This window comes from Gigantopelta aegis, unplaced genomic scaffold (genome assembly GCF_016097555.1).
Source record: "Gigantopelta aegis isolate Gae_Host unplaced genomic scaffold, Gae_host_genome ctg3088_pilon_pilon, whole genome shotgun sequence".
In the NCBI taxonomy this organism is placed as follows: Eukaryota; Metazoa; Mollusca; class Gastropoda; order Neomphalida; family Peltospiridae; genus Gigantopelta; species Gigantopelta aegis.
In genome coordinates, this window is record NW_024533171.1 from 64,903 (window position 1) to 91,649 (window position 26,747).

The 26,747-nt window shown below is 31.6% G+C and overlaps 1 protein-coding gene across 1 annotated transcript; it reads left to right on the plus strand.

The window, feature by feature from the left end:
• The first annotated feature begins 24,942 nt into the window (after positions 1-24,942).
• On the plus strand, positions 24,943-25,410 carry LOC121391912 (integrin-linked protein kinase 1-like). The gene has a single exon (XM_041523375.1). The coding sequence runs from the start codon at positions 24,943-24,945 to the stop codon at positions 25,408-25,410; it is 468 nt and encodes a 155-aa protein (XP_041379309.1).
• Positions 25,411-26,747: the final 1,337 nt, after the last annotated feature.

Genomic DNA, 26,747 nt, shown 5'->3' on the forward strand with positions numbered 1-26,747 from the left:
CTTGTATGATTGTGTGTACAATAAATATATACTCAGCCCTCCACTAAATTGAATGATATAGTAGCCTTTCCTCTGGTACAACTTTTACGATTTAATCCAAATGTGAAATTTGATTGTATAATAGAAACATTGTACTGTGTTTTATTAGTGGGTTGGTCATAATACAGTATAAATGCATTACCACCTAAACAATCAGTACATGTCTTAAGAGGTTGATTTTTTGCAAATGAGGAATTGGCAATTAACACATCAAAAACATTTGCAAGAACGAGACCAAAACCCGAACCATTCTGGACTGATACCCAATTGTAATCTGACAATATTGATGTCCACAAAGAGCAAGCTAATATTTATTTGTAATAAACTGTCAAACACTCCACAATTTGCTATTGTTAATGATTTTAATACAACATCTCTGCTACTACTAAATTTTATACCTGTGTTGTTGTTTGTTACTGCACATTATAACTGAAGTAGATTGCAGAACTTTCTCGTGAAAACTTTGCTCTATATGACCCAATCCCTGTAGTGTTATATTACTTACATTGCTGATCTTCAATGTACTATGTAGAGTGTGAGTTCCCTCTTGAAAGTAGAAGATTGTATCATCAGTGAAGTAAGATTTATAATTAGCAGTATAGTAGGAAAGATTGTGACAAGGTGCATTAGTAGAAGGACAAGGCGCTCCTGCAGAGACATAATACTCAGAAGCAGTAACACACGTACGTAGATATACAGTATAACTGATGTTATATAATAGATATGACACCAGCTCATGATGGCGATATTCGTGATCTTAAGGTTTCACACAACAAAAAGTAAGTACATTGGAAATAAAATCAAAATAGTAATGATACATACCTTACTTGTGAAAAGAGATACACCCTAGTAGCCAGGGTCACTGAGAAAGCTCTTAAGATCATGTATAGTAGGAGAGTTTGTGACAAAGTAGGTGAGTACGACACGAGGTACTCCATTAGGAGCTGCAGAGACATAATACTCAGAAGCAGTAACACAAGTACTGTAGATATACAGTATAACTGATGTTATATAATAGATATGACACCAGCTCATGATCATGATGACAGCAACTTCAATAATGAAGGATTAGATGAACAATAGAGAATTAATATCAAACTGATAACCAAACAAGATAATTAAGTTGTATTACTGCAGCCTTTATAAGCTGAAAATATTGTATGATGACATCACTACTTGTGAATACCATAGTTTATATAGTAAAAACTGATGTAAGTGAACTATTCTAGGTAACCAATTTGTAACTTACATGATATTACTGTAGAATCTATCAGAAATAGTTGCTATCATAACTCTATGGTTAATGGTTATGTTAAAAGAAAACCTTCAAAACATATCAACTAAAACCATCAGTAGTCTACTAGTGGCTTCGATAATTTCATAAGAATTCTAGTAACCACAAATTAAGTTACTGCAATTATGACATCATTTGTGTGGTCTAATTTTGTAACTATAATATTAGCTATATAGTGAATGGGTTTGTCCTTGTAAATCCACAATAAATGGTGCTAGTCAGTCACTATATATCAATCATTTACTTGTATATTTTTAAGAAGTACATTAGTACCACTACCAGTAGTAATGATTAAAGTCAAAAGTGTCATCAGAAGTTATGGGAAGAGCTAACTACACAATACTGAAGTAACCTGACATGATTAGCAGATATTAGAAACGATAGTGACAACTGATATACATATTCCATTATACAAATATTATGTTAAAATTATAAGACTAGACTTTAAGAGAGATGATAAAGATGACTTTACTAATAATGAAAGGTACATGTGAAAAGACTGTCAATATGTGGTGTGTCATTGATTTAACTCTTAAGTCTAGACTTCCACAACTAGTACAACACAGTGATAAAGTGTAACTAAATACATTAAGTACTTTTGATTAAAATTCTATGAGAGTCCTAGCCATTCCAATTTTGTTATAAACAAAGTCAAAAAACTACTAAATATAAAATTTATATCATTGCTTAATTTTCATTCAGAATTGGTTAAAATCCGTAAATAGTAAATTTAGCCAGTTCTTAATTTAACTAGTACTTAATAAACTATAAATAACTTTAGAAGTATAAAGTAACTCATGTTTTTATGATTTGTTTTGTTATTCCCCATGAACAAAGACAAGACATATCATCGTCTTTATAAGAGTGTCTACCTCCCAGCTCTCACACCATAACTACCTCTTCCAGTATCAGAACAACATAAAAACAACCTCCATCACGAGAAAGAACTAGATTAGTTATATTGACAAAAGACCATTTGAATTATTGTAGCATATTATTATTATTAATATTTTTTTTCTGAAATATAGAATCTCAGTGTTCTAAATAGATTAGTAACAATAAAGAGAATGAGAGTTTATAAGTAATACCCATTATTAGAGTCATATGAAATAGAATCTATCAGAAAATAGTTGCTATCATAACTCTATGGTAAATGGTTATGTTAAAAGAAAACCTTCAAAACATATCAACTAAACCATTAGTAGTCTACTAGTGGCTTTGATAATTTCATAAGAATTCTAGTAACCACAAATTAAGTTACTGCAATTATGACATCATTTGTGTGGTCTAATTTTGTAACTATAATATTAGCTATATAGTGAATGGGTTTATCCTTGTAAGTCTACAATAATAGGTGTTAGTCAGTCACTATATATCATATAATTTACTTATATATTTTTTAAGAAGTACATTAGTACCACTACCAGTAGTAATGTCAAAAGTGTCATCAGAAGTTATGGGAAGAGCTAACTACACAATACTGAAGTAACCTGACATGATTAGCAGATATTAGAAACGATAGTGACAACTGATATACATATTCCATTATACAAATATTATGTTAAAATTATGAGACTGTAGACACTCCATTATTTTGTAAAGAAAAAAGGGAGTGGTTCATGAGACATAAGAATTAAAGTTCATCTAACATTTGTTCCCATACTAACTAATGTGCATTATTTTCTTTAAGAATAGTTATTTGAAAGAAAACTGGTAATTACTGTATTATTTTAAAATATAATTGGTGGATACTTTCTTGAATATTCTCATAATTTTTGCAAATGGTCGCTTTTAAAAAAAGATTTAGACAAGCTATCCCAGACATGATAGAGAACAATACAACAGAATACTACAAATACTATCATTACTAATATAAAGCAACACTTAACACTTGCCTTTACTTTGATGTTTTGTAGATTTGTTCATTCAAATAAGCCATGAACTTGAGATTCAGAAAAAGGACATCTCTACACAAGCCAAAGGTAAATGTCGATATAGTCCTCTCAAAAGGAAGTACATTGATAAAATAACAAATAAAAGAGATGTTTAACACATCCAAACTTATAGTAACCTCAGTATCTAGAGACACAACCAGTGCTAAGACAACTCGAACAAGTAGTAAAAAATCCAGTCCAAAAACGACACTTGTCCTTATATGGACCTCCATATGCATCAAAGAAAGGTTTCATATACTTTTGGCAGTAACACATGTATTTTGATAAAGGTCCTTCAAATAATGGTATAGTAAGAAGGTAGAAGGTGTATGGAATAATAAGTAAAATGAGTACAGCCAGTGAGAACAGGAACAATGGTAGATGACAATAACCTCCTACATATTGGACATTAGCATCAATGTACCACCTCAATAATGTCACATTATTATTACCATTACACTGAATATTGACAAAATAAAGGGCTTGGAAGACAGTACGTATCAGTTTGGTATAAGAGAGAAGGATCATAGTGGCTAGTACTGGAACTGCATGTGACCCACAAGTCGGACCATTTTGCTGGAATATTGCGATGATATTACAAGAAATATTAGTAGAAACCAAATGTAGCCTGGAAAGATAAACTGTAGCCATGTCTTACTGCAAGAATCCATACCATCAAAGAAACAAGTCTCAATACCCAGATCAAGATTGATCCAGGAAATAAATTGACTAAGAACATTCACAGGACCATTGGGAAAGAAGATGGGTTCATATATTTTGACAACATTAGCATAGAATATAAGTCCATTGATTGTACCCACAGACACAGTTAAGTTTAAAGCAATGATAAAAGCTACAAGTGCTATACCAGCTAAAGCAAATGGAATGATAAGAGCTATGTAGTTATTAGTACATTGTCCACATTGATTGGAACCTAACATGAGACTAAGGCCATCACTACATTGTCCACAGAGTATGCCAGATCGATTGTAAAGACATTGTGGATCAGGAAAGGTCATTTTAAAATAAATATTTCCATCATTGCAGTAATCAAAGGGGCAGTGTGGATAAACAATAAGACAGTCTGAATCATTTTTATAACCAATCCACACATCACCATCTCTAGTTATGATTTGAGTGTTAATATCACAAGTTATTGAAGATGTATTTAGTTCAGCTCTACAACTGCAAGCATCATTTAGTAATGGAAACCCAATTGGACAGGACTCAATGTTAACTTCAATGACTTTAGCATAGTCAACATGTAAAAGTTCACTGATTGAACTTTCAAGTGTTACAATGATATACGATGTGTTCAATGAAGGGTTTGCTAATAACTTGAAGGTTACATTGGTACAAGTTGCATTTAGTCTAGTATTGTCAGTTTGTATAGTAGATGATGAATTATCTGATGTTATCAATTTGATCACACCCTTTTGTTAAGCCATCTTTATTACCAACAGTAGCTAGTGATATATTGACATTAATTCCAAGTATTGCTGTTATATTGAAAATTGTAATAGCGCAATTTTGTATGTTTGATTCACAAAAACACACTTGGATAGGATTTGATGACACTACTGATAGACCTGTTTGTTGAGGGTAATGAAATTGGTGATCAAAGTCAAAGTTCATACAATTAAAAAAGATTTCACCTCCATACAATACATCACCAGATATATCAGCTGTATTGTGACGAAATATAACATTGCCTTAGAACCATTATTATAATAAGAAAGATTATTAAAGGTACAAAATGCTAAGTCAATGCTATTAACAACTTTTGATACAAAGATTCCACCACCTGACTCACTAGCATGATTATTGACAAATGATATGTTTGTGTTCTGATTTAGCATATTTGGGAGAGTCCATATAAAGCAATGCCTCCACCATAAATGCCAGAATTGTTTACAAATGTACTATGTCCATCAAACATTATTGGGCTATCGATACTTACTAAACCAGTTGTGTTATGGTTACTAATATCAATTTGGTCAAAAAGAACATTTTCAATATTCATAAGCAACATAGCAGATTGATATTTGTTAAGCATCTTTGATGCTTTATTGAAATGAAATGAAACATTTGTAAAAAAAAACCCTAACCTTTGAAGCAGATAGTAAAGTAATAATGAACACTCCTGATCCATAGTATGCAGTATTGTTATAAATTTTGCAGTTACTAAATTCAATACTACCACTTCCATTATATAAATAACTGTACACTCCTCCTCCATACTGAGCAGTATTGTTGTATACAGTGCTATTGCTAAACTCAATACTACCATTTCCATTTTGCAAATAAATGAAAACTCCTCCTCCAAACTGACAATTATTATGTGAAAACTCACTATCTTCAATGTTTACCACAACTTCATTATCACTATCATACCACAAAGTCATGCCCATTCCTAAGCCCCAGTGTAAAATTTGATTTCGCAATATTAATTCTGGAGACTCTTTTTGCCTGTTCATCAAAGTAAATTAATGCATTGGATAATAAATAATTAGGTTTTCTATTATTAGCAAATGTGGAATTAGTGATTAACACATCAAAAGTATTGTAAAGAACGAGTCCATTACCAGAACCATTCTGGACTGATACCCATTCCAATGTGACATTATTGCTGTCAAGAAAGTATAAGCTATCAAAAATATTTGGATTTAAATTAAACCCATAGCTTGCTATTGTTAACGAATTCAATACAACATCTGTGCTATTAGTAAATAGTATATAAATATCAGTGTAACCACTACACCTTATTACTGAGGTAGATTGAATAACTGTCTCATGGAAGCCTTGTTCTATATGACCCAGTCCCTGTAAAGTTATATTAATTACACCACTAATCTGCAACATATCTTGTAAAATATGAGTTCCCTCTAGGAAGTAAAAGATTGTGTCATCAGTGAAGTAAGATGTAGAATCATCAGTATAGTAGGAGAGGTTATGACAAGGTAGGTGAGTACGAGGACAAGGTACTCCATTAGGAGCTGCAGAGACATAATACTCAGAAGCAGTAACATATCCACTGTAGATATACAGTATAACTGAATAGATATGACACCAGCTCATGATGACTGCAGATTTGACAGTGAAAGATCAGATGAACAATAGAGAATTAATATCAAACTGATGAGCAAACAAAACATTTATGTAGTATGTAAACTACAATACATATATGGTCTGATAATTATTCATTTGTAGTTCAGTGGTTAATTAAGTTAATGGTCATATTAGAAGAAATCCTTCAAAACTTATTACCTAAACATTAGTAGTATACTAGTAATTTTATAAGAATTCTATTGATAACAAATTAAGTTATTGCAATTATGACATCATTTGCGTGGTCAAATTTTGTAATTATATATTAGCTATAGTGAGTGTTTATAGTGCACCCACGCATGTACTTCCAAAATCTACATGGTGACGTACTTCCGTTTCTTAGATTATATCCTTAAGATTTTGCACTAAATGATAGCACGTGATGAGCTCTCTCAGATAATATCCTAAATATAATATTTAAGTATTTCATGATAATGTTTTGTATTTGCCTACCTAATTGTACATTTTATAAAATTTTCCACGATTATGACGTCATAAATTAATTTCCTTCACCTCTCCCAGGAGTTCCTGCGATCATTATGTCCATTGATATTATGTCTATTTATTCATCTATTGATTTATCTATGAATCCATTTGTAAAGTTTCATTCATCTATTTCTGTACATATAAATACGAATCATTCAAGTTTGTTTTTTTCTTTTGTTTGGTCCTCTAGTTTAAATTAATTAATAGCTGATCTTCAAGACTTGTTATTGTCAGATAAATGGACACCAGATGCATATCTCATAGCCAGAGCTTACTTATGTACCTGATGACTTTAAGAGAGATGATAAAGATGACTTTACCAATAATGAAAGGTACATGTGAGAAGACTGTCAATATGTGGGTGTGTCATTTATTTAACTTTTAAGTCTAGACTTCCACAAACTAGTACAACACAGTGATAAAGTGTAACTAAATACATTAAGTACTTTGATTAAAATTCTATGAGAGTCCTAGCCATTCCAATTTTGTTATAAACAAAGTCAAAAAACTACTAATATAAAATTTATATCATTGCTTAATTTTCATTCAGAATTGGTTAAAAATCCGTAAATAGTAAATTTAGCCAGTTCTTAATTTAACTAGTACTTAATAAACAATAAATAACTTTAGAAGTATAAAGTAACTCATGTTTTTTATGATTTGTTTGTTATTCCCCATGAACAAAGACAAGACATATCATCGTCTTTATAAGAGTGTCTACCTCCAAGCTCTTACACCATAACTACCTCTTCCAGTATCAGAACAACATAAACAACCTCCATCACGAGAAAGAACTAGATTAGTTATATTGACAAAGACCATTTGAATTATTGTAGCATAATATTTTTTTAAAATATAGAATCTCAGTGTTCTAAATACATCAGTAAAAATAAAGAGAATGAGAGTTTATAAGTAATACCGATTATTAGAATCATATAAAATAGAATTTATCAGAAATTGTTGCTATCATAAACTCTATGGTAATGGTTATGTTAAAGAAAACCTTCAAAACATATCAACTAATCCATCAGTAGTCTACTAGTGGCTTTGATAATTTCATAAGAATTCTAATAACCACAAATTAAGTTACTGCAATTATGACATCATTTGTGTGGTCTAATTTTGTAACTATAATATTAGCTATAATTATAGTGAATGGGTTTATCCTTGTAAGTCCACAATAAATGGTGTTAGTCAGTCACTATATATCAATCATTTACTTGTATATTTTCAGAAGTACATTAGTACCACTACAGTAGTAATGATTAATGTCAAAAGTGTCATCAGAAGGTATGGGAGGGGCTAACTACACAATACTGAAGTAACCTGACATGATTAGCAGATATTAGAAATGATAGTGACAACTGATATACATATTCCATTATACAAATTATTATGTTAAATTATAAGACTAGACACTCCATTATTTTGTAATAAAAAGGGAGTGGTTCATGAGACATAAAATTAAAGTTCATCTAACATTTGTTCCCATACTAACTAATGTGCATTATTTTCATTAAGAATAGTTATTTGAAATGAACTGGTAATTACTGTATTATTTTTAAATATAATTGGTGGATACTTTCTTGAATATTCTCATAATTTATGCAAATGGTTGCTTAAACAAGATTTAGACAAGCTATCCTAGACATGATAGACAACAATACAACAGAATACTACAAATACTATCATTACTAATATAAAGAAACACTTAACACTTGCCTTTACTTTGATGTTTTGTAGATTTGTGCATTCAAATAAGCCATGAACTTGAGATTCAGAAAAAAGGACATCTCTACACAAGCCAAAGGTAAAACGTCGATATAGTCCTCACAAAAGGAAGTACATTGATAAAATAGAAATAAAGGAGATGTTAACACATCCAAACATATAGTAAACTCAGTATCTAGAAACATAACCAGTGCTAACACAACATGAACAAGTAGAAAAAACCAGCCAAAAATTGACTATGACTTATATAAACCTTATATGTATCAAAGAAGGGTCTCATATACTTTTGGCAGCAACACATGTCTTTCAAATAATGATATAGTAAGGAGGTAGAAGGTGTGTGGAACAATCAGTAAAATGAGTACAACCAGTGAGAACAGGAGCAATTGTAAATAACAATAACTTCCTAAACATTGTCACAGTTTTCTATGATATTGCATATTATGTAGAGTAGAGAATAAAAGAGGTGACCAGTACACTAGTTGTTAATTACTATTAGCTGATATGTAACTAGATTGTACTTGTACTTATAACAGTAAGAGTTAATTATAATATAAAATGTACTTTTATAATTAATACTCAATAACAAAATGACAACAGTAACAAAAAATGTACAGTAAATTTAGTAGCACATAATAACACACACTTCTATGATATTATAATTTACATTACACACTGCTATTGCTGTTAACTACATATCAAAAATAAGGTTATATAAATCAAACATAATCAGTTTTATGAGATAGATTTAAAACAACATTGTATTATATGGTAAGAAATCAAGCATTAGTCGTCTTTATTATCGAGTAGTGATTCTCGTCTCATTACTACTGATACCACAGTCACTGAACTAGTTTCACATATTAAAGCAGGGGATCCAGGACACATTAAAGGAACTTCCACCTCATCAATAATAGGATCTAATTGAGGCTTCTTAAATACATTCCTAATTTTTGCAAACGGTCGTTTCAAACAAGATTTAGACAGATGATCCCAAACATGATAGAAGATAATACCACAGAATACTATAAATGATACTGATACTAAAGCAACACTTAATACTTGCCTTGACTTTGATGTTTTGTAGGTTTGTGCATTCACATAAGCTATAATCATGAGATTAAGAAAAAAAGACATCTCTAGACAAGCCAAAGGTAAATGTCGATATATCCCTGTCAAAAGGAAGTACATTGATATAATAACAAATAAAAGAGATGTTAACACATCCAAACTTATAGTAGCCTCAGTATCTAGAGACACAACCAGTGCTAAGACAACACGAACAAGTAGTAAAAATCCAGTCCAAAAACGACACTTGTCCTTATATGGACCTCCATATGCATCAAAGAAGGTTTCATATACTTTTGGCAGTAACACATGTATTTTGATAAAGGTCCTTCAAATAATGGTATAGTAAGAAGGTAGAAGGTGTATGGAATAATAAGTAAAATGAGTACAGCCAGTGAGAACAGGAACAATGGTAGATGACAATAACCTCCTACATATTGGACATTAGCATCAATGTACCACCTCAATAATGTCACATTATTATTACCATTACACTGAATATTGACAAAATAAAGGGCTTGGAAGACAGTACGTATCAGTTTGGTATAAGAGAGAAGGATCATAGTGGCTAGTACTGGAACTGCATGTGAACCCACAAGTCGGGACAATTTTGCTAGAATATTGCGATGATATTACAAGAAATATTAGTAGAAAACCAAATGTAGCCTGGAAAGATAAACTGTAGCCATGTCTTACTGCAAGAATCCATACCATCAAAGAAAACAAGTCTCAATACCCAGATCAAGATTGATCCAGGAAATAAATTGACTAAGAACATTCACAGGACCATTGGGAAAGAAGATGGGTTCATATATTTTGACAACATTAGCATAGAATATAAGTCCATTGATTGTACCACAGACACAGTTAAGTTTAAAACAATGATAAAAGCTACAAGTGCTATACCAGCTAAAGCAAATGGAATGATAAGAGCTATGTAGTTATTAGTACATTGTCCACATTGATTGGAACCTAACATGAGACTAAGGCCATCACTACATTGTCCACAGAGTATGCCAGATCGATTGTAAAGACATTGTGGATCAGGAAAGGTCATTTTAAAATAAATATTTCCATCATTGCAGTAATCAAGGGGCAGTGTGGATAAACAATAAGACAGTCTGAATCATTTTTATAACCAATCCACATATCACCATCTCTAGTTATGATTTGAGTGTTAATATCACAAGTTATTGAAGATGTATTTAATTCAGTCTACAACTGCAAGCATCATTTAGTAATGGAAACCCAATTGGACAGGACTCAATGTTAACTTCAATGACTTTAGCATAGTCAACATGTAAAAGTTCACTGATTGAACTTTCAAGTGTTACAATGATATACGATGTGTTTAATGAAGGGTTTGCTGTTATCTTGAAGGTTACATTGGTACAAGTTGCATTTAGTCTAGTATTGTCAGTTTGTATAGTAGATGATGAATTATCTGATGTTATCAATTTGATCACACCCTTTGTTAAGCCATCTTTATTACCAACAGTAGCTAGTGATATATTGACATTAATTCCAAGTATTGCTGTTATATTGAAAATTGTAATAGCGCAATTTTGTATGTTTGATTCACAAAAACACACTTGGATAGGATTTGATGACACTACTGATAGACCTGTTTGTTGAGGGTAATGAAATTGGTGATCAAAGTCAAAGTTCATACAATTAAAAAAAGATTTCACCTCCATACAATACATCACCAGATATATCAGCTGTATTGTTGACGAAATATAACATTGCCTTAGAACCATTATTATAATAAGAAAGATTATTAAAGGTACAAAATGCTAAGTCAATGCTATTAACAACTTTTGATACAAAGATTCCACCACCTGACTCACTAGCATGATTATTGACAAATGATATGTTTGTGTTCTGATTTAGCAATATTTGGGAGAGTCCATATAAAGCAATGCCTCCACCATAAATGCCAGAATTGTTTACAAATGTACTATGTCCATCAAACATTATTGGGCTATCGATACTTACTAAACCAGTTGTGTTATGGTTACTAATATCAATTTGGTCCAAAAGAACATTTCAATATTCATAAGTAACATAGCAGATTGATATTTGTTAAGCATCTTTGATGCTTTATTGAAATGAAATGAAAACATTTTGTAAAAAAAAACCCTAACCTTTGAAGCAGATAGTAAAGTAATAATGAACACTCCTGATCCATAGTATGCAGTATTGTTATAAAATTTTGCAGTTACTAAACTCAATACCACCACTTCCATTATATAAATAACTGTACACTCCTCCTCCATACTGAGCAGTATTGTTGTATATAGTGCTATTACTAAACTCAATACTACCATTTCCATTTTGCAAATAAATGAAACTCCTCCTCCAAACTGACAATTATTATGTGAAAAACTCACTATTTTCAATGTTTACCTCAACTTCATTATCACTATCATACCACAAAGTCATGCCCATTCCTAAGCCCAGTGTAAAATTTGATTTCGCAATATTAATTCTGGAGACTCTTTTTGCCTGTTCATCAAAGTAAATTAATGCATTAGATAATAAATAATTAGGTTTTCTATTATTAGCAAATGTGGAATTAGTGATTAACACATCAAAACTATTGTAAAGAACGAGTCCATTACCAGAACTATTCTGGACTGATACCCATTCCAATGTGACATTATTGCTGTCAAGAAAGTATAAGCTATCAAAAATATTTGGATTTAAATTAAATCCATAGCTTGCTATTGTTAACGAATTCAATACAACATCTGTGCTATTAGTAAATAGTATTATAAATATCAGTGTAACACTACACCTTATTACTGAGGTAGATTGAATAACTGTCTCATGGAAGCCTTGTTCTATATGACCCAGTCCCTGTAAAGTTATATTAATTACACCACTAATCTGCAACATATCTTGTAAAATATGAGTTCCCTCTAGGAAGTAAAAGATTGTGTCATCAGTGAAGTAAGATGTAGAATCATCAGTATAGTAGGAGAGGTTATGACAAGATAGGTGAGTACGAGGACAAGGTACTCCATTAGGAGCTGCAGAGACATAATACTCAGAAGCAGTAACATATCCACTGTAGATATACAGTATAACTGAATACATATGACACCAGCTCATGATGACTGCAGATTTGACAGTGAAAGATCAGATGAACAATAGAGAATTAATATCAAACTGATGAGCAAAACAAAACATTTATGTAGTATGTAAACTACAATACATATATGGTCTGATAATTATTCATTTATAGTTCAGTGGTTAATTAAGTTAATGGTCATATTAGAAGAAATCCTTCAAAACTTATTACCTAAACATTAGTAGTATACTAGTAATTTTATAAGAATTCTATTGATAACAAATTAAGTTATTGCAATTATGACATCATTTGTGTGGTCAAATTTTGTAATTATATATTAGCTATATAGTGAGTGTTATAGTGTACCCACGCATGTACTTCCAAAATCTACATGGTGACGTACTTCTGTTTCTTAGATTATATCCTTAAGATTTTGCACTAAATGATAGCACGTGATGAGCTCTCTCAGATAATATCCATAAATATAATATTTAAGTATTTCATGATAATTTTTTATATTTGCCTACCTAATATTGTACATTTTATAAAATTTTCCATGATTATGACGTCATAAATTAATTTCCTTCACCTCTCCCGGGAGTTCCTGCGATCATTATGTCCATTGATATTATGTCTATTTATTCATCCATTGATTTATCCATGAATCCATTTGTAAAGTTTCATTCATCTATTTCTGTACATATAAATACAAATCATTCAAGTTTGTTTTTTCTTTTATTTGGTCCTCTAGTTAAAATAATTAATAGCTGATCTTTAAGACTTGTTATTCTCAGATAAATGGATACCAGATGCATATCTCATATCCAGAGCTTACTTATGTACCTGATGACTTTAAGAGAGATGATAAAGATGACTTTACCAATAATGAAAGGTACATGTGAGAAGACTGTCAATATGTGGGTGTGTCATTTATTTAACTCTTAAGTCTAGACTTCCACAACTAGTACAACACAGTGATAAAGTGTAACTAAATACATTAAGTACTTTTGATTAAAATTCTATGAGAGTCCTAGCCATTCCAATTTTGTTATAAACAAAGTCAAAAAACTACTAAATATAAAATTTATATCATTGCTTAATTTTCATTCAGAATTGGTTAAAAATCCGTAAATAGTTAATTTAGCCAGTTCTTAATTTAACTAGTACTTAATAAACAATAAATAACTTTAGAAGTATAAAGTAACTCATGTTTTTATGATTTGTTTTGTTATTCCCCATGAACAAAGACAAGACATATCATCGTCTTTATTAGAGTGTCTACCTCCCAGCTCTCACACCATAACTACCTCTTCCAGTATCAGAACAACATAAACAGCCTCCATCACGAGAAAGAACTAGATTAGTTATATTGACAAAAGACCATTTGAATTATTGTAGCATAATATTTTTTTAAAATATAGAATCTCAGTGTTCTAAATACATCAGTAAAAATAAAGAGAATGAGAGTTTATAAGTAATACCGATTATTAGAATCATATGAAATAGAATTTATCAGAAAATTGTTGCTATCATAACTCTATGGTTAATGGTTATGTTAAAAGAAAAACCTTCAAAACATATCAACTAATCCATCAGTAGTCTACTATTGGCTTTGATAATTTCATAAGAATACTAGTAACCACAAATTAAGTTACTGCAATTATGACATCATTTGTGTGGTCTAATTTTGTAACTATAATATTAGCTATATAGTGGTCCTTGGGTTTGTCCTTGTAAGTCCACAATAAATGGTGTTAGTCAGTCACAGAGCTAACTACACAATACTGAAGTAACCTGACAAAATTAGCAGATATTACAAACGATAGTGACAACTGATATATATATTCTATTATACAAATATTATGTTAAAATTATAAGACTAGACACTCCATTATTTTTAAAGAAAAAGGGAGTGGTTCATGAGACATAATAATTAAAGTTCGTGTAACATTTGTTCCCATACTAACTAATGTGCATTATTTTCTTTAAGAATAGTTATTTGAAATGAACTGGTAATTACTGTATTATTTTTAAATATAATTGGTGGATACTTTCTTGAATATTCTCATAATTTTTGCAAATGGTTGCTTTAAAAAAGATTTAGACAAGCTATCCCAGACATGATAGAGAACAATACAACAGAATACTACAAATACTATCATTACTAATATAAAGAAACACTTAACACTTGCCTTTACTTTGATGTTTTGTAGATTTGTGCATTCAAATAAGCCATGAACTTGAGATTCAGAAAAAAGGACATCTCTACACAAGCCAAAGGTAAATGTCGATATAGTCCTCTCAAAGGAAGTACATTGATAAAATAAGAAATAAAGGAGATGTTAACACATCCAAACTTATAGTAACCTCGGTATCTAGAGACATAACCAGTGCTAACACAACATGAACAAGTAGTAAAAAAAACAGCCAAAAATTGACTGTGACTTATATAAACCTTCATATGTACCAATGAAGGGTCTCATATACTTTTGGCAGCAACACATGTCCTTCAAATATTGATATAGTAAGGAGGTAGAAGGTGTATGGAACAATCAGTAAAATGAGTACAACCAGTGAGAACAAGAACAATCGTAAATAACAATAACTTCCTACATATTGGACATTAGCATCAATGTACCACCTCAAAAATGTGACATTATTATTACCATTACACTGAATATTGACAAAATAAAGGGCTTGGAAGACAGTACGTATCAGTTTGGTATAAGAGAGAAGGATCATAGTGGCTAGTACTGGAACTGCATGTGAAACTAATTCAGTGACCCAAGACCATGAACGATATACTCCATGGTCTGAATTAAAGAAATGGCCAAAAATCATTAATAACGAAATTACTTGAATTTTTGGAAGTCAGCTATATAGCTCCCTGTTAATTAGAGCAATTTATTGTGCTTTGAAAGGTTTTCAAAGTGTGACAAAAATTAAAAAGGCTCATTAATTTATATGTACATGTACCAGTAAAAGAAAGGGAATTATTAGAGCATTTTCTAAAATGTAATGCAACATTTGAGAGCAGTAGTACTACTGTCACTTAACAATGACCTATATAGCTAACTCCTTAAAAAAATTCAAGTGATTTTGTAATGTAAACCAATTCTTAAGTTTTGACTTCAAAGCCTGCATATGTGGGTGTGGCTTTAATCCTTACAGGGTGTGGTCATAGCATGCAACACCTACAACTGTCACATGTGTGTTTTTTTCCAACCTTCCAGTAGTGAAATTTGGTTTTTTTAAGGAAGAACATTCCTGACATCCAATGATGTTATAGAAATAAAAAGGAAATTAAGAGTAATGATGTAAATTAATGTAAACTAGTAATGTTTGCTGTTAACTTACACTTTAGACTTTTGAAAACAACGGCTTCTTTCAAACAACTTCTGTCAAGACAGTCTTTTAAAGATTTAGTCACAGAATAAAAATAAAATAAAAATAAATTATTTTTACATACTTTGTGTCGTGACATGAATTATATTACTGTCTTCTTCTAGCTCAGAATTTGCTTCATCAAGTTTAAGTTTCTTAGCATCTGGTTCTTCAATCATCCAAAACTGTTTATAACTTTCACGTTCCTTAGCATGTATACGGAACACATTTTTTCCTTCATTATTATTTTCATAATTTCATAATGTTTCCGTATACTTCCGGAAAAGCAAACGGTTGTGGCAATTTACAAAAGATGATATCTGCAATAAAAAGTTGGTACACTCATTCCTCCTTTTGAGTCTGTAGGCTCCTGTTAATATTCATTAATGAAAGTAATACTGCAATGCTAATTAATACATAGCCACACTTTTTTTTATGATAACATATATATTATGTAGAGTAGAGTATAAGGTGACCAGTACACTAGTTGTAACTGTACTGTCAACTGATATGTCACTAGATAGTATTTGTACTTATAACAGTATAAGAGTTAGTTATAATGTAAAATGTACCTTTATAATTAATACTAAATAACAAAAATAACAATAGCAATATTATGTTTAGTAGTATGTAATAACACACTTCCATGATGTTATAATTTACATTACAAAACTGCTAGTACTGTTAACTACATACCAAAAATAAGGTTGCATAAATCAAACAAAATCAGTTTTATGAGTAGAATTCAAACAATTGTATTATATGTTAGCATTAGTCATCATCATCATCCAGTAGTGATTCTTGTCTCATTACTACTGATACCACAGTCACTGAACTAGTTTCACATATTAAAGCAGGGGATCCAGGACACATTAAAGGAACTTCTGCATCTTCAGTTATTATAGGATCTGGAGGAGGCTTCGTAAATACACTCCTAATTTTTGCAAACGGTCGTTTCAAACAAGATTTAGACAGATGATCCCAAACATGATAGAAGATAATACCACAGAATACTATAAATGATACTGATACTAAAAACAACACTTAACACTTGCCTTGAATTTGATGTTTTGTAGGTTTGTGCATTCACATAAGCTATAATCATGAGATTAAGAAAAAAAAGACATCTCTAGACAAGCCAATAGTAAATGTCGATATATTCCTGTCAAAAGGAAGTACATTGATATAATAACAAATAAGAGAGATGTTAACACATCCAAACTTATAGTAGTCTCAATATCTAGAGACACAACTAGTGCTAAGACAACACGAACAAATAGTAAAAATCCAGTCCAAAAACGACACTTGTCCTTATATGGACCTCCATATGCATCAAAGAAAGGTTTCATATACTTTTGGCAGTAACACATGTATTTTGATAAAGGTCCTTCAAATAATGGTATAGTAAGAAGGTAGAAGGTGTATGGAATAATAAGTAAAATGAGTACAGCCAGTGAGAATAGGAACAATGGTAGATGACAATAACCTCCTACATATTAGACATCAGCATCAATATACCACCTCAATAATGTGACATTATTATTACCATTACACTGAATATTGACAAAATAAAGGGCTTGGAAGACAGTACGTATCAGTTTGGTATAAGAGAGAAGGATCATAGTGGCTAGTACTGGAACTGCATGTGAACCCACAAGTCGAACAATTTTGCTGGAATATTGTGATGATATTACAAGAAATATTAGTAAAAACCAAACATAGCCTGGAAAGATAAACTGTAGCCATGCCTTACTGCAAGAATCCATACCATCAAAGAAACAAGTCTCAATACCCAGATCAAGATTGATCCAGGAAATAAATTGACTAAGAACATTCACAGAACCATTGGGAAAGAAGATGGGTTCATATATTTTGACAACATTAGCATAGAATATAAGTCCATTGATTGTACCCACAGACACAGTTAAGTTCAAAGTAATGATAAAAGCTACCAGTGCTATACCAGCAAAACCAAATGGAATGATAAGAGCTATGTAGGTATTAGTACATTGTCCACATTGATTGGAACCTAACATGAGACTAAGGCCATTACTGCGTTGTCCACAGAGTATGCCAGATCGATTGTTAAGACATTGTGGATCAGGAAAGTTCATTTTAAAATAAATATTTCCATCATTGCAGTAATCAAAGGGGCAGTGTGGATAAACAATAAGACAGTCTGAATCATTTTTATAACCAATCCACACATCACCATCTATTGTTACTATTGTTATATTTGTTATTTACTATTAATTATAAAGGTATATTTTATATTGTAACTAACTCTTACTGTTATAAGTACTAGTACTATCTAGTGACATATCAATTGACAGTACAGTTACAACTAGTGTACTGGTCACTTCATACTATTCACTACATAATATGTAATATAATAAAAAAGTGTGACAACGTATTAATTAGCTTTGAAATATTACTTTTATTAATGAGTATTAACAGGAACCCACAGACTCAAAAAAGGAGGAATGAGTGTACAACTTTTTATTCAAGACATCTTTTGTGAGGTTGTTTACTTTTCCGGAAGTATACGGAAACGTTATGAAATTTGTATGGAAATATTAATGGAAAAATATGTGTTCCGTATACTTACAAAGCAACGTGGAAGTTGTAAGCAGTTAAGTATGGGATGACTGAAGAACCAGCTGCTAAGAAATTTAAACTTGATGAAGGAAATTCTGTACTAGAACAAGACAGTAATATAATTCATGTCATGACACAGAGTATGTAATAATATTATTTTTATTTTCTCCATATTTTCATATTCTGTGACTAAATCCTTTGAAAGACTGACTGTGAAATACAGTCTTTGTGTTTTTCAAAGTCTAAAGTGTAAGTTAATGTCATATATTTCTAGTTGATATTCATTTCCTTTTTATTTCTATTGGATCGTTGGACGTCAGGATCAAGGCTAAAGATATTGATCTATTTCAAAGAGTCTGGGGTGTAAGTTAACAGCATACATTATTAGTTTATATTAACTCAGTTAACAGCATACATTATTAGTTAACTCATAATAAGTTAACAGCATACATTATTAGTTTTATATTAACTCATAATAAGTTAACAGCATACATTATTAGTTTATATTAAACTCATAATAAGTTTAAAGATAGTATATGACAGTTACTAATTGATACTTTAATTAGCCTTGACCATTATACCAGTGGATATATTGACATGTAAAAAACCAAAGTCTTAAGTAAACAAGGTTATAATTGTTCTTAACAGGAATGTTGTCCCTTGAAGAGACTACATTTTCACTACTGGAAGGTTGGCAGAAAATGCACACATGTGTCAGTTGTGGGTGTTGCATGCTATAGCCACACCCTCTAAGGATTAAACCACACACCATATATGCAGACTTTGATAATCACTGATATATAATTATTGATGTTATTGTAATGGAGTTGGATCATAGTACAGAAGTGGCTAAATTCGGCAATGTTTTCATAGGAAGAGATATATTATAAATTCATGACAACTTTGATCAATGAATGGGTGGAGTTAAAATTCATCCAAAATAATTACTGTCTCTGTACTCAGCCATGCTATTCCCAATCTCTTTATCAGGTCTGACTTTAACTACAGAATGAGAGTAGACACCCTCTATATTAGAATACTTGTGCTAGTCCCATACTATTATTTCAGTGTATTATACAACCTCTATATTGTGGACACATGTTCTAGTCCATACTAATACTTTAGTGTATTATGCAACCTCTATATTAAAGACACATGTTCTAGTCCATACTAATACTTTAGTGTATTATACAACCTCTATATTGAGGACACATGTTCTAGTCCATACTAATACTTTAGTGTATTATAGAACCTCTATATTGATGATACTTGTTCTAGTCCCATGCTAATGCTTTAGTGTATTATAGAACCTCTACTTTAAGAACACCTCTATACTAAGGAGTATCCAAGGTTCTCAAGTGTCACCTACAGTGTGATATACCTTTACTGTCTGTGTGATATTTCTAAAATAAGATTGTTGCTGGTGCCTTATTGTCTTCCAGTATATCAATTACTCTCAACTACTACACCACCACATACCACATCAAACTTTTCTCAGTCCAATAACTAAAAAACCATATCCATTATCAAATAGACCACAAACACTATTTTATACCTCATCATCTGTTTCCCTTGCTATCTCATGTAGAAGAACTATAGTCTCATCCCCAAACCTACTCGCAAGCAAAAGTATGTCTGGTCACACTAGTTGACTTTTTTGTGTTCCCATTAAAGAATGTGGCACTGGTGTTGGTATGCAATTAGAAGTAATGTGATATATGAATATTATTAAATTGAAGTGTGGAGATATGTCTACTGCAAACATTGTCTTTAAAATCGATGAAGTTCCTAAAGAATTTGGATTTACTCTCAAAGAAAAACAAAAAAAATTACAAAAAGCTTGTCTATTTTTTGTAAAGCTTTTGTGGTTGCATTTCAAGTTTCTAGCACATCTATTACTATGGAGTATAGACAGGAATATTCATTGCTCTTGTTTCTTATAATAACATGATATTTGGGTTTACTGCTTAAGTCAGAGCAGCAAGAGTATCAGATTTCTTGAATGCATACACTTTCACACCTGCTTAAATTTAATAAATATTCATATTTCATATTTCAGGGCCCCTGAAGTCTTACTTGGTTCAGCACGATATTCTTGTCCCATTGATGTATGGAGTATAGCTTGTATATTTGCTAAAATGTCTAATAAAAAAACGTCTGTTTCAAGGAGACTCTGAAATTGATCAACTCTTCCGAATTTTCAGGTTATTTAAACAGGTTTTATAAACTGGTTTAACTAGTTCCACTGTAGGATTTTGGGTACACCTAATGATACAACATGGCCTAATGTAACTGAACTACCAAATTTTAAACCAAATTTTCCTAAATGGATTGGAAAGAAAGACAATAAAACAAGTTTGTCCTCGACTTGATGCAGCAGGTTGTGACCAGTTAATGGTAAGTTATTGTTCAATGATCCTTTTTAAATCTAGTGTTTTTAATATCTAGTGTCTTTAAATGTTGGTTTATAATCCTGGGAAGAGAATGTCAGCAAAGACTGCTATACAACATCCTTATTTCAGTGATTTAGACAAGTCAGGTCTACCTGATACAGTACAGTCTTAAGAACATATTATAACATTAATATTTTATGTATCATTAACTGTATACTGTATTAACACACACTAATACATCTGAATGGGAATAAATTATAATAACTTGTATAGTCTAAAATTATGAAGGAACTTGTAAGTATCAATTAAAATAACTGAGAGCTCATTATTAAGGGCGTGTCTGTTTTGATGGCTACGTCTATATCAGGTTTGATTACATTATTATAATAGTTATCTATTGTTATGTGTGTGTGTGTGTCATGTTCTACAGATTATTATGTACCTACAAAGAGGTCTGATCACTCCACACATATAGTGGGTGACTACCTCTACATGTGGGGCGGTGATATGAATGGTCTCCCTATAGTACATGATAATGAAGTCAAACGGAAGATGACCTCTGTTATTGAGGTATTTCACTTACCAACTGGTAGATGGGAACAACGACCTACTAATGGAAAACCTCCACTGGGTGTCTTGGACTATGCCTCCACTGTTATCAGTAACAGGATCTACTATTTTGGAGGCTATTGTAATCATGACCAGTGTCATTACAATTGTGTCAACTCATTAATAACAGATTCACTTACATGGAATGAACTGTTCCCAACTAATCCAAGTATGGGTCCAATGATGAAGTCATACTGTGGGATGATATCACTTACATTCAATAAAGTGGATTATCTACTGATAGTTGGTGGTATTGGTCCATGTCCTACCTCTCCACAACCTGGTGCTCAGTATAGTGATAAGGGAACAGTTGGTTGTAATGTTCGTACTAATGAACACCACTATTATCAGTTATCCAGTGGTAAGAAGATCAATATATCATGTTATTAATACAAATATATCAAGTACAATTTTACAACTGTTTGTATTTCAGGTCAGTGGATAATACCAGAAATTACTGGAGAATGTCCACCTCCTTGTAGTAACTTCACTTTTACATCACTACCTAATAACAGAGCTCTGTTATTTGGTGGTGATACTCCTAATGGTGACATTAACACTGTGTATATTGCTCAATGTACAAAGACTGCAGTAGTGAGTACAATATGTATTAAGTTAAAGTATTTAGTTACTGTATAATATTGTGGAGGAATTTAAGGTTTGATATTATTAAATGAACTAAATTTATAGTATATAATGTCTTTATATTATTATTAGGAACTTTTTTATTAATAAACAAGTGATTAATTGTTTGTTAATATTTCTTTAATCAACTTAGAGGTTATATTTATAACTGAAACATTCCTTTAGTCAACTATATAATGATACCATATTTCATTGACTAAATGTCACTCTTGAATAGTAGCCTCCCTTTTTGTATATGAGTGAAATTGATGATGAGCTTGAATAAATGATACAATGACTGCTTAACAAAATTGTCTATTGATAATTTATAATTAATTATTAATATTAATATTATATATATAATAATAATATGTATATATTATATTAATTAATATTAAGTTGTTCTGTTAAGTGAAAAAACACAACAAAGATAATTTTTATTTTTTAAAAATGTTTATTCAGTCAGGAAATAACTGTAGTTTCATAAAGTCCTTAAACAAATGAGTTCACAATGAGGTAATATTTGTTTAAAATTTCTGTCAATGCTTGATCTATCATTTACTAACTGATACACAAAGTTTAAAGCTATTGTTTATCAGGAATGTTCAGAATCACTTCTAACTCTAGAAACTTTAATAATTCACAATTATATTTAAATAGTGACCTCAAATAGTAAATTTCCCTATTGTTGTTCAATATTTGTCCCAGGTCTTATTAAAGGAAATATTGTAACTAAATTAAAATCCACATAAACTATAAAATGAACAATATTCTTAAACATTTCCCAGTATACAGTATTAATTACTGCTATGTTAATTGTATAATATGTTAACTTGAATATTATCTACCCAGCACTGGAAGAAGATATAAGTGAACCACTTCTCAAATCAGTGAATTGGCCTAAGAGTAGATGTTATCATGCTACCATTATTATCAGTGACCTACATGTGATGATGATGGGTGGTATAATCCTACTAGTATTGCTGACAGCTGGTTATTTAACATTGATACAAAGACATGGACAAAGGTTAGTTACTAGTTATCATGTGACCTAACACTAACACAAAGTGAGTTAATGTCTATGATCTACAATATGAGGAGATATAATAAAGTGTGACTATTTGAACTTTGACCTCTGAAAATAACCCTCATCTATAGAAAATTTATAATTAATAATAGTTATTGTTTTTATGACCTGGTTTTATACCTATAGTCCTGACACTATAGTATGTTAACATTTATGATAGTATAGTCTATTGATATATCTGATTTGTTTATAGTTATAATTCAGTTATTAAAGACTGTACATAAGTACTTATGTTCATGTTTTAAAATATTGTAACATGTCAACTCTACCAGTTCATACAAAGTTATAGTCTGTTACTAGAGTACATGTATCCACTGATGTTACATGTATAATGACTAGTTTTTGTAGTAATATCATAACATCATTATTATAATGTCATATAGTACACTATATTCCATCTTATAGCTCAATATACTAGAGTCAGTGACTAAGAGATGGAGCCACTCCCTCTCATTATGGAATGTGTCAACTACTACTGTATGGGTAATACAATTTGGAGGACTTACATACCCTGATGGTGAACTCAATGATACTACAGTGATAGAACTTAGTAAGTAGTGTCTATTGATGATAGTATTTGTTATATAGTACCCACACACATTATCAGTATTATCACAGTATGATATAGGAGTATTGACACACTAACTGTTTATATTACAAACTAGTCTCATAACTCAATACTATTGTAAAATACTATATCTCTCACTGTAGTATGTAACGATGACCAGTGGACTGTAGGAGATGTCATAACTAACCTGACATCTACTGAAGAATATCAACTTAAGCTACAACAGAAGAGACATGGACAACCTCAACTTACTGTCCAATCTCCTACACGTCTTCAACCTTCATCTTCATCAGGTCAAGAATTACAAGAGAAAGATAGAGAAATTCAACATTTAACACAACAACTTGAAGTTACCAACAAAGAGCTACAAGATACCAAACAACAGCAGATAGATATGACAAGAGCTTATCAAGAGGACCTTCAAACAAAAGAAAGACAACTACATCAACTACATCAAGAACTTCAAGAGAAACAACAAACTCAAGCTATACTTCAACATGAGCTAAGAGATCATGAAAATAGAGAAAGGTTACTTCAACAACAGCTACAAGATCAAGAAGAGAGAGAAAGACGACAGTCACAGCATAGTCAAGAGAGAGAAAGAGTACTATGTCAAGAACTTCAAGAGAAACAACAAACTCAAGCTAATCTTGAACTTGAGCACAGAAATAGAGAAAGGTTACTTCAACAACAACTACAAGATCAAGAAGAGAGAGAAAGACGACAGTTACAGGATAGTCAAGAGAGAGAAAGAGTACTACGTCAAGAGTGTGATGACCTTCACCAAGAACATGATGATTATCGTCAACAACATGATAATATTGAACAAGGTCTTCGTCAACAACTCCAAGAGTCAACTACTTCTCTTCAACAAACACGTCAAGGTAATGCCACTCTTCAACAACAAGTTCAACAGTTACAAGAACAGTCTCACTGGTTAGTGATGAAGGAGGAGATTGAGATGACTGACGAAGTTCTTGGGAAAGGAGGTTGGGGAGAAGTCAAGGTGGCCAAATTTCGTGGCCTTAGAGTAGCTGCCAAATGTCTTTATGAAGTTATCCTGTCACCATATAACATATCAGTTTTTACAAGAGAAATGGAGATTGCTGCTCGAGTACGTCATCCTAATCTCCTTCAGTTCATAGGAGCCACTAAAGTGGGTACTCCTATCATCCTCTCAGAACTAATGCCAACTAGTCTTCGCAAAGAGCTAGAAGCTGGTCCTCTACCCTCTCCTGCTGTTCTGACTATCAGTCAAGATATAGCCTGTGGTCTCAACTATCTCCACCTCTTTAAACCAGACCCTATATTACATAGAGATGTAGCACTGCTAATGTACTTCTTACTCGTGGTGATTACAGTTGGAGAGCCAAGGTATCAGACTATGGTTCAGCTAATCTTCAACCAATGATTGGTCATACAGTCAATCCAGGTAATCCAGTTTATTCTGCTCCAGAAGCTGGTGTACCAAGAGACCATTCTCCTGCAATGGATGTTTACAGTTATGGTGTTGTCTTGATTGAAATGATGATCTGTCGTATTCCTGAGGTAGCTCAGAGACAACTTCATATTAACAGTATTAGACAACCAATGTTTAAAGCTCTTATTGAGCGATGTTTGAAAGAGAATCGTAGAGAACGTCCGACAATGTCAGAGATCATAACAGACTTCAATGAAACCATTTAATAGTATACTAGTGTGTGTTATAATTTTAGTAGTGAGGTTATTATAATAGTTAGTTTAGCTATTGTCATTATAATAATATTACCATATATGGACATTTTGCAGAGAAGTGAATGTTTAAATTATAACTCAACACTTTTCTGCCCTTTCACTTAGAGAAGGAAATAACAGACTATGTATATAGAGAGAGTGTTCATAGAGAAAGTTTTATCTGAAAAGTTAGTATTATTGACTGACATACAGTTATATTAACAATATAAAATATAATGTTATTTATATAGTATATGCTGGACTTCTTAATGTACAGATGTCTATATTAGGATGATAGTGAGCTGGTCCTGGAGTAGATTTTATTAAATAGAACATTAATATTATAGTTATAATGCTGACTTGACCTTTTGTTGTGAGATGGTAAATGTATATAGTGTAAGAAGGATAAGATGTCAGTGTAATATTAGTGGCCTCTAGTGTGTTATAACTGTTAGGAGCTGGTTGAATAGTTGAGCCTATTAGAAGATATAAGATCATACTTAAATGAAACATCTCTATAATGGACACTATGGAAGTCTAGTGTGACAGTCTGAACCTTAAGCCACATACTTAATGTTTAAGGTTTAGTGATAGGATCAGTATTAAAATATGGTGATCTCAGACTGTCACACTGTACTTCTTTAGGACAATGTCATTAGTAGAGGTGTGTGTCCTCAATATAAAGGTCATTAAAGTATTAATAGTATGGGCCTAGAACAAGTGTCCTGAACTTCAGACTTATGATTTATTCCAAATTTTATTACCAAGAGGTAGAGTTGTTTTAATTCTCATAGAATAAGATGGTGCTGTCCTTGTAGTTAAAGATTGACATCCAATTATATGAGGTATATTATAGGAACATGGAGTAGTATTCTAAAATTAAATAGATTTAATAAAATTATAACTAAATTATATAAAAATTACTTGTTCCCTGTCCTGATTAGTTTGATAAATCCATAAATTTGTGGTCGTAATTGGAGAGGGGTTTACCTGTTACCATGACAACATTATCAATTTAAACATAGTAATAAAGGA